This window comes from Zea mays, chromosome 8, assembly GCF_902167145.1.
Source record: "Zea mays cultivar B73 chromosome 8, Zm-B73-REFERENCE-NAM-5.0, whole genome shotgun sequence".
Taxonomy (NCBI): Eukaryota; Viridiplantae; Streptophyta; class Magnoliopsida; order Poales; family Poaceae; genus Zea; species Zea mays.
Genome location: NC_050103.1, coordinates 115,436,885 through 115,447,282, shown reverse-complemented (window position 1 = coordinate 115,447,282; position 10,398 = coordinate 115,436,885). Strand labels below are relative to the sequence as shown.

General features: G+C 41.4%; 1 protein-coding gene across 2 annotated transcripts; it reads right to left on the bottom strand.

The window, feature by feature from the left end:
* Positions 1-3,283: 3,283 nt before the first annotated feature.
* On the bottom strand, positions 3,284-9,848 carry LOC100192366 (putative leucine-rich repeat receptor-like protein kinase family protein). 2 transcript variants are annotated; one of them, NM_001137546.2, is made up of 19 exons: positions 9,491-9,848; positions 7,734-7,857; positions 7,584-7,655; positions 7,405-7,479; positions 7,245-7,316; positions 6,987-7,148; positions 6,822-6,896; positions 6,671-6,742; positions 6,514-6,582; positions 6,360-6,428; positions 6,200-6,274; positions 6,040-6,111; positions 5,796-5,927; positions 5,290-5,711; positions 5,079-5,210; positions 4,848-4,987; positions 4,535-4,754; positions 4,200-4,435; positions 3,284-4,072 (listed from the first exon to the last, which is right to left on the bottom strand). In NM_001137546.2, exons 1-19 carry the CDS (start codon positions 9,573-9,575, stop codon positions 3,554-3,556), a joined length of 2,823 nt encoding a protein of 940 aa, NP_001131018.1. In that variant the 5' UTR covers positions 9,576-9,848; the 3' UTR covers positions 3,284-3,553. The 2 variants fall into 2 exon arrangements, with proteins under 2 accessions (NP_001131018.1, XP_020397449.1); XM_020541860.1 differs by lacking the exon at positions 9,491-9,848 and adding an exon at positions 8,187-8,456 and having other exon boundaries at positions 3,299-4,072.
* Positions 9,849-10,398: the final 550 nt, after the last annotated feature.

Here is a 10,398-nt window from a genome sequence, read left to right as displayed (position 1 = left end):
TACGACTAGCGCAAGGTTACGAGTTATCTTGAAGAGCATCATGGTACCTGGAATCTCAAGTCCCAGGCAAGTTGTGCCCTTGATCACTTTTGTTACCCAATAATATTCGTTATTATCACTATTCAATGCATAGGTTTAATTTTGATGGGACCCAATAGGTATCCCTAGATTGTTTATCTCATTACCTTGTTTACCCCTGAATCACTTGGGTAGTTTGCTATTGCTTTACATGGATTTGGGATAATTATTTATCATATCTATGTTCCAGTTATTTTGTTATTCTATTTATGTTCATGTCAAGATCATTAATGTTAATTGGAACATAGAGCTTAACTTGAGAAACACGTGCCACCACAAGGGTTTATGGACGCCCTTGGCTGATTAATTAGGAAAGCTAGTGGAGGACTACCTTACCCGAAAGGGGCAAGGGCAGTAGGGGAGTGGTCAGTGTAGGGAGGTCCTTGGTTGATTTTGCTACGATGGCGGTCAGGCAAGAACCCTGCATTGGAGCTTCCTATAAACTGTAGCGGGTTTTCTGAAGCTAGTGGAACTTTGTAAAGGCCTCGTAGTGTTACCCTGCCTCGCCTCCTCGGTAGAGGTGCATGGGAAGTCGCGATCCCTTGGCAGACGGGTAACATGACTTGTGGGTAGAGGGTACAACCTCTGCAGAGTGTAAAACTGGTATACTAGCCGAGCTCACGGTCATGAGCAGATCAGGACTCTCTGATGATTAATTTATGGAACTAAATTCAATTTGTCATATGCATTGCATCGCATGTGATGTTGTTACTTTTGTTCTACTACTTAATTGGGTTGGTATTTACTTATACTTAGTAATTGCTAATAAAATTTTGACCAACTTTAAAAGCAATGTTCATCTCTAACCATCCTCTTTGGTAAGCCTTACACTTCACGTGAGCTCCCACCTTTGGCGAGTTCATACACATTATTCCCCACAACTTGTTGAGCGATGAACGTATGTGAGCTCACTCTTGCTGTCTCACACCCCTCACAGGTCAAGAACAGGTACCGCAGGATGAGGCGCATGGAGGATGCTGTGACGAGTTCGTGAGAGGTCTAGGTCGTCGTCTCCCAGTCAACTTTGGGTTGCTGGACCGTTGTCTCCTTATAATGTAATTATTTATTTTGTATAGAACTCCTATTATATAGTAAAGATGTGACATTCGATCCTGTGCCATGATTCATCATATGTGTGAGACTTGGTCCCAGCACACCTGGTGATTATGTTCGCGCCCAGGTCTTGGTGCCCCGAAATCCGGGTGTGACAGGTATACTTCACTGTGTAGATAATTCATAATTTATGATATGCTACACTGTGTAGATAATTAAGGACCAATTTATGATATATACGGATACTAAATATGTGACACTGTGTAGATAATTATGCAATTCGGTATACTTCGTAAAAATCTGTTGCCCGCTGCATGCGCACAAAATTATGATGGAAAGAATGTGCAATGAAAGGAAATAAATTGGCATGCATAGAAATAAAAAAACGTATTTTCATGTTTTATTTCCTACATAAATATAGGATCCCTCCAACAGCCATGCAGCTAAACTCGATAGAACTAATTTATGATATATACTGATACTAATTATACTACATGGTGTAGGTATTTATGCAATTCGGTGTATTGCGTAAAAATCTGTTTCCTGCTACATGCGCACAAATTTAGGATGACAAGATTTACGATGAAAGAAAATCGATTTGCATGCATGGAAACAAAAAAAACTTATTTAAATGCTTTATTTCCTCCATAAATATAGGATCGCTCAAACAACCATGCAACTAGGCTCGTTAGACCAGTTTATGATATATACTTATACAAATTATACTACACGATATAAGTATTTATACAATGCGGTACACTGCGTAAAAATCTGGCATGTTGTTCACTTGTGGACACATCTCCAGGTTTGAGCGTAAAAACCTTACGTTTTGAGCATAAAACCTCTCAGTTAGAAGCGTAAATACCGAGCCAATGTCAGAGGTTGATAGCTCTAGTAGGTTGTAATTACGATCTTATTTTTATGACAAATCCGAAAACATGGTAGTCGAATGCATGCGGTTTCTATTTTTATACAGATCCAAAAATTATGGAAAATCGTGGGAGTTTCCATTGCATGCGCGCAAAATTTGGATTATATTTTCCTTTCTAGTTCACACGCGCAAAAAATTGGATGACATGAGTTACATAGAGCATAATTCTTATACAACATCGCATAAATACTTACACCATGTAGCATAATTGATAAAAAATCTAATATCGGTCCAACTAAGAACGCCAGCGGAAATTAGGAACAGTTTATGACAAACGTAAAAATCTAGCATTTACAAATATAAGTGATTTGATTTTTTATGATAATTACGAACATGCGGGAATTAGGAATAATTTTATGGCAGACGTACAAATCTGACATTTACGAACATAAATAATTTGATTTTTTATGGTAATTACAAACAACATAAATCAAGGAATTGTCTCCAATGTGCATGCAGTAAACTGATATACAAACTCCGTGTTCAAGCATAAAATCGTACAGTTTTTAGCGTAAATAATACATGTGGTAGGCATAAAACACAATAATCGAAAAGAAAACATGAATCGGGGAAGGTAGTCGCCGAAGGATGTCGTCGACGACATAAACACAGATGTAGGCCGTCACTCGGGCCACCCGAACTGCACCGGATCGGAGGATGTCATGCGCGATCGTAGCTGATCGCACCTCGCGCCTTCCGTGACGCCGCTCGAACCTCGCGCCTCGTGCGTCGCCGTCACTACTCGCACGTTGAGGGGCGCCGCTTGCTCGCCGGCCTTGAAAGTGCCGCCACCTCGGGGCCCCATGGACGCCGCCGCTTGCCCACACCGTCACTCGTCCTCTGGATCGGGGAGCCGCCGCCACTACTCCGGATCGAGGAACCGCCGCCACCACGCGTCGAGGTCAGGGAGCCACAGCCACCGCAGCCACCGGCTAGTGGTCAACCATCGCGCGCTCTCGGGCAACTGCCGTCGTCGCACGAGCCGTCGCTAATGAATCGGGATGGGGCGTGAAAAACTGAACCCTAGCACTCTGGGTTTTCTTTTATAGACGTCTGGACCTGATCCGGCTCGACCGGATTGCACTCTCTGACCTGGGCTTTCTCTAGTTATTGGAAGCCCAGTGCTATATATATATATATATATATATATATATATATATATATATATATATATATATATATATATATATATATATATATATATATATATATATATGGCTAATACAAGAAGAAACAAATTATAATTACACAGGGAGTACTTATCATGTTCTCGAGAGTTCATTATAATTGGTTCATCCTCACCTAAGCTTCAATATCACTGGAGAAAAGTTTTGGCCAATATTATATACATCTCTTCTTTAAAAAGAAAAAAACCAAAAGATACTTTTGTCTCTCTAGGCAAAACGAATCAAAGTTCATCAATTCTGTACAGTCCTACTGAAACATATATAACAGCTCGTACAGATTGTTGGAGTCCAAAAGTTCTGATCTTCAGGGCTTCAAGCTACCATGAGAAGAAGGGAACACCCCACTGTACTCAAAGGCCCTGCTATCCATATCAAACGTCGAGGTTGACATGGATGAACTGGAGTATGGGTGCTTAGGTCCAACCTTCATCGTTCTTGATTCAATGCTGAATGAAGAGCTCGTAGACATTGAGCCCGGTGTGAGCCCATTGTCCAGCATGATCGCCTCAATCTCCCTCACAATGCTGTTCATCGAGGGCCGGGCGGTTGCCACCTCTTCAACGCATTGCAGTGCTAGTTTTAGAAACCGTGGGAAGCCAAAGAGGCCCCCAATTTTCTGAAGAACAGGGTCCATCACATCCTTGAGCCCATAGTGCGTGCCATCGTCTTCGTCTAGTGCCATTTTCACCTCACGGACAATGTACTTGTTGTTGTGTATTGGTGGCTTACCCACTATGAGTTCTAGGAGCACTACGCCGAAGCTGTAGACATCGCTCTTTGCTGTGAGTTGTTGGGTCATGTAGTACTCTGGGTCCAGGTAGCCCTGCGTGGATTCAAACAATTTGGATGTGTTGATTAGTGAGGGTATTGTCAAGTTAGGATGAAGCAGCTCAGCATACATGCCATAACAAACATTTTGTCTCATACAGTGATACAAAGTGAAAGCTCACCAGTGTCCCCTTGACGTTTGTGCATAGTTGCCCTTCCTCACTGTCTGTTACCAGCAACGACAGGCCAAAGTCTGAAACCTTTGCGGTCATCTTCTCATTAAGGAGAATGTTAGTGGACTTCACATCTCTGTGAATGATAGGAGGATTGGCATGGTCATGGAGGTATGCTAGCCCTTTAGCTGAATCCAAAGCTATCTTGAGCCTCCTGCTCCAGTCTAATTGTATTCCTTTCATACCTAGTTCGGATTCACATAAATCGTGGAGAGTTTACAGTTAATCAACAAGATGCACAACAACAACAAACTGTAACTAATAAAATGAGATGAACAACTTACCATATAAAGCCTCGCTTAGTGTTCCATTAGGTATGAACTCGTAAACTAACATCTTTTCGCCCTTCTCAAAGCAGAAACCAACCAGTCCAACCAAGTTATTGTGATGAACCCTGGAAAGGAGTTCTATTTCTGTCTTGAACTCAAGGCCACCCTGCATGGACCCTTCCTTGGATCTCTTGATTGCCACTAACTGCCCATCTGGAAGTTTTCCTCGGTAAACCTGTTACATTGGAACCGGAAAAAAACTGTAAATCTGTACTGAACAAAAGAATAAATAATGTGCTTTCAGTACTCAAATGCATTGTTTGCTTACCGTTCCATAGCCTCCAGCTCCAATCGCATTAATTTCTCGGAAATCATTGGTGCATAACTTGAGTTCTTCCAATGAGAAGAATTTAGCACTCTTCAGTTGTGGTGCTGCACCAATATCTTCTCCCAATGATCCCCAAGACGCTGAATTTTTTTTATTAAAGACATAAAAAACAAAGCAACATTAGATGAAGACATAAAGTATTGACTGTAATTATCTAGTCGAGTGCATCACCAAAAGGATTGTTGATGGACACAAGCCTCTGAGCCCGTTTCTTTTGATTTACAGCGTAAAATACAACCAGAGTGAGCCCCACGACCAGGAGAACAGATCCAGTCACAATGCCAATCAACACAGCGCGAGATGCTGCACACCATCATCAGTCACATTTTAGACTTGCAACTATGATAATATCAGAAACGACAAAGAAGAAAGGAGCTGTTACTTTTATCGTGGAATGCGTAAGGATGTGCATTCACATAGTAAGGCCCATACATCTCGGGTGGCTTGTAAGTCTGACGGGTCAGGTTGAAGCAGTTTAACACTTGAGAGTAGTTGAACCTTTTCTGCTTTACTGGGCATGCCTTAATATTCACATTTAGGTATGCATCTTCGTCGAAGTAAGGTACCAAGCCTAGCCAGTTCGGGGTACAGCTGTTCAATTGTTTAGACAGGTTCTTCTGTAGCTCGGGAAGGTACTCGAATACGTTGGCAAAGGAAGGAGCTCTGAATACGATGGTTTCTATAAAAGGATATGCACATTGAACATCAAATTGATAAGGCTGAGGTGGGGCTTCAGTTTGCAGGCCCATGCATGGACTTGTGTCTGACAGAAGAGAATCATTGCAGAGTGGGTTTCCTTCAAGCCTTTGAGAAAATTAAAGAATTTGATGAGAAAGGAATGTACATGCTGTTAGAAAACGAAGTATTAAAATTAGCAGCAATACACACTTGAGGTTTTTGAAGCTGTTGTACACTGTAACTGAGGTGATTTTGTTGTTTTGAATATCGACAAGATCAAGATGCTTGCTCATATTGTTTCCCATGTCAAGCGTGCCATTCAGTTCATTATCACTTAGTACTCTGCAGGGTGCTCGACAAGTTAGTGTATTTTGTTAAATAGATAAAGTAGAGATGTCTAGTAATTTTAACATGTTTTTTTGACAGCGCTAGTAATTTTAACATGTTGTCTTACAGATGCTGCAGTTGAGGAAAACTGAAAAGCTTCTGTGGCAGTTGCCCCGAAAGCCCAACTGACTGCATTGTACTGGAAAAAAGAGGAGACTTTGGTCATGTGTAACTCCAAAAAAAACTGCCACTTTACTAATTAATTTCAGACGAGGTTTGTGACTTACAGGGTCATTATGCTCTTTAAATCTGAGAACCAGCTTGGGACGTTAGAAGGATCAAAGCTGTTATTACTGATATCCCTGTGGAAAATGATAAAGCATGCCAATCATGGTAAGAGAGTAAATTTCTAGAAAATTGTGGCTAGAGCTTGAAGGAAATTCTTACACATTTTCTAGCGAGCCCATCCCGGTCAAATTAGGAATTGGTCCACTTAGCTTGTTATTTGAAAGCATTCTGTTATTGCCACAAAAAAATATTACAGGTGACACAACACAGATGTTGTCCTAATAAAGTTAAATGCTGTAATTGGACGACTTACAAAACTTGGAGATTAGTCAGGTTGTTGAGAGCAGGAACTGGTCCCATGAAACCATTGTTATTTAGACGACTGTATTCAGAGAGCATAATATATAAGCAGCTTCCTGAAATAATACTAACCGCCAACAAACTATAGAGCAAGTTTTATGAACACATACAGTACTGTGAGTGATGGAATTGCACCAATAGAAGCTGGAATCTGTCCAGTAAATCTGTTTAGGTCAAAAAGGCTGGACAAAAGAGATCATGATTAGAAAATTCCTAGTAAGTGACAATGCAAAGGTTAAATCTTTGATCTGAGTCACTGACATATGTTTGAGGTGCATGCTGGAGCTGAAGAGAGAGTCTGGTATTGAACCTTCCAGCATGTTTCGATTAAAATGGCTAGAAAGAACAGAAGAAGCAGATTTATGAGTGATGGACACGTACAAAGAATAAGGGACAAAACTGATGTCATTTTATGACACTACTAACAAGTGTTGTGCGTTAAGAAGCTGGTCCAATCCAGTTCTATTATCTCTGGAGGTTGGGAGAGGTCCGGTCAGCTGGTTATCGGCAAGGTCCAGCCAGGTGACATTGGAGAGCTTGCCTAATGAGGGCGGGATGCTACCCGTTAGTTTGTTTGAGTTCAGAGCACTGTGCAGAAGCAACAAAAATAGGTATATAATTAATATCCTATTGATATATTTCACTATTTTGGCAACTGTTAAATAGGAAGAACAATAGTCTTACAAGAATGTGAGTTGTGACAAGTTTCCTAGTTCGCTCGGAACAGGACCACTGAAACTGCAACCAATCAATGCTCTACAAAATCAATCAATGGTAATCAGTAATGTGTAGGAGAGAATAAGCATTGGTCCCTCTGTTCGTAACAGAAACTGTTGCAACTTACAAAGATTCAAGCTTAAACAACTTCCCAATGGCAGCTGGCAATGGCCCACCAAGATCTCTGTTTGAGGACAGATCTCTGCAAAGAAATGCTCAGAAAGTGAGTGATTCAGTGTCCTAACGTAAATAGTGAAACATCTTCAGCATCTTTGAGAAGGCAAAATACATGATGGCGGTACTCACAAGATCGTTAGCTCAGTCAGACTTCCTATATCATCACTCAGAGTGCCTCCCATGCCCATCCCAAACAGATTCCTGATATCAAGTGTTAACAAGAAAAAATTTCAGGATCCTGAGCAAGACACTGACAATGGCGGGATCAGCTGTACTCACAGTGATGTGACCCTTCCATTTTCATCACACAAAATACCATCCCACGGCATGTCGCAAGGACTGGACTTTCCCCAGCTAGCAGGCACATTTTTCCATCTCTTCATCAAGGATCTGAGAGCAGCCTCTGCAAGAGAGAGAGAGAAGGGTGATAAGTTGTCGATGAACATTTGGACATTCAATTTAATGATCTCATTGATATTTTTTGACAGGCATGAATTAAGGGATTGTTTGGAATAGCAGCATCAGATCCAGAACAGATATGTTTTGTGAAACCGAACGCCTCATCACCACAGAATTAAGACCCCCCCAATAATTTCAGATCTGGAGGTCAGACCCATGGATTTCATGAAACCTCAAGAGGTGCTCTAAAAATGCTCTAAAAACTCATGGATTCATGTATCCGCTATGCCACTGGTTATGCAGAAATAATGGTTTGTTCTTTCTTCTTCTCACTTCTTTCCCGTCGCCGCAAGGCCATCTTAGCTGCGCCGTACTGCCCCGACCTTGCCGCGACACGTGGCCCTCCCCTCCAATGGACGCCGAGTTGACGTGTGGACGCTGTCACTCCTCGTCGAGACCCTCCTCCCTCCCGTGCCATGCCGCCGTAGGGGCTCATGCCCCTCCCGTCCCGTGCCGTGCCGTGCCGCCATGCAGTTGCTGGCTGCTGCCGCTCCCTGTCGCGCCGCACACAGACAGGACGAAGATGCAACTTTTTTTTTTTAATTTTGGCTTCTTGTTATGTTTTTATAATTACACGTGGATCCATGTCAGAGACTCAGCTCATATGTAGTTTGGTAAGAACCTAGATCTACCGTGAAGTTGCTCCATGGTTGATCTGATGCTTCATATGTAGTTTTGACATGGAGTTGGACTCAGCTCTATTGGAGTCAACTAATTATATAGATATTTCAATAATAGAAAGTAAAAAAGATTGAACTATCAAAATGTTTTATCTTCTATCATCCAGAAACTGAAAGAATCACATCAAACAAGGCTTAGCATATGTACCGACGCAGAGTTTTATAATACAAATGAACACAAAACAATCACGAGGAAAAAATATTGACTGACTGAATAAATGACACCAAGAACATTTTCAGAAAAAGGAGCAGGAAAGAGACCAATTTTGGATTGTTTGTCGCCATTTCCACAAGCGTCTCATCCAAAAAAAATTACAGAATACACCCAAATAGTTCAATCAGTAAAACTGAGGTATTTATGGTTTCCATTATTTAGTTGGACTGGAAACTAGTAAAGTCGCACAGCCAAATAGCCCTAAACTTTAGCAGCTTTTTTTAGCTACTTTTAGTCATTTGTAATCTAAACAGGAGAGTTAACGGTGGTAATTGAAGCTAAACTTTAACACTTCAATTCATATAGCTAAAGCTAAGACCCTGTTTCAATCTCACGGGATAAACTTTAGCTTCCTGCTAAACTTTAGCACTTTAGCTATATGAATTGAAGTGCTAAAGTTTAGCTTCAATTACCACCGTTAGCTCTCCTGTTTAGATTACAAATAGCTAAAAGTAGCTAAAAAGAAGCTGCTAAAGTTTGGAACAGGGCCTAAGTACGAAGCAGACGACCAAAAAAATGTTACGTAGAGAAAGTTTTTGCTACCAATAAACAGCAGATTGAGCGTATAATTACATAAAAGAACAGGCAGAACCCATCAAAGTCTCTCTAACCTTTGGTTCGCACATCCATAGTTCAAAGAACTAAAAACAAACAAACAAACAAACAAACAAAAAAGAACTAACCATCTTGCGGGTCGGTCTTGGCGGAGGCGGTTGTTGATCCGGCAGCGAACAAAAGCAGCAGCAACAAGAGCTGCCCCTTGCGCATCTTCTCCCTCCACGGTCCACGGCTGCAGCCTGCAGGAGAGAGCCCTTACCCTGCTCCGCTCCGGTCTTTGGATGCGTTCGTGTTCTCCTCCCCAAACCTCTCCACCTCGCAAAAAAAGAAGGCTGTGCAGCAACCAGGGAAGAAGTCTCCGGGATGGGGGGAGGAAAAGGCTGAGAAGCGAAGGCCGCCGATGCAGAACTAGAAGCGGTCCGCGGTCGTGCCTGAAACAGGACAGGAGTAGCTTAGCTTCCTTCCTGAACTCTTTTCGCTTGTATAATACTCGGTCCAAGTGGCTGACATTTATATTTATTTATAATATAATAATATCCAGTAGGGAACCTCTCCTGTTCTTCTCATAAGCGTGCCGACGATTGCTGTCAGGTGTGTGGTTGGCCTCTAGTTTGTTAAGTTTGACAGACTTGACTTGTCATTAACTTATTGTTATGCTGTAGGTAAGTTGTGTTAGTTTTTTCGACAGAAAATCTTTGTTCACCGTCATAATTGTTACGTGTTCTACTTTTGTTTCACTTTATTATAAACGTTATAGACTTATTTTTATGTTAGTTGACCTTTATTATAAATATGCGACTTGGATTTGTTCCTCGCATTTTCTCTGACAACAATAATTTATCCAAGTTTACATATAGTAAATTATGTCTATGGCAGTAATGATTTATCGACGGTTGGAGGTAAGTGGTAACAACAAACTATATGATGCTAGCTAAACGTAGGAACCAGTGTTTTTTTTCTTCCAAAAGGATATCAGTGCTTCTTTTTATTTCGTTTCCAGCACAAAATATCAGAGCAGTCGTTGTCCATTATT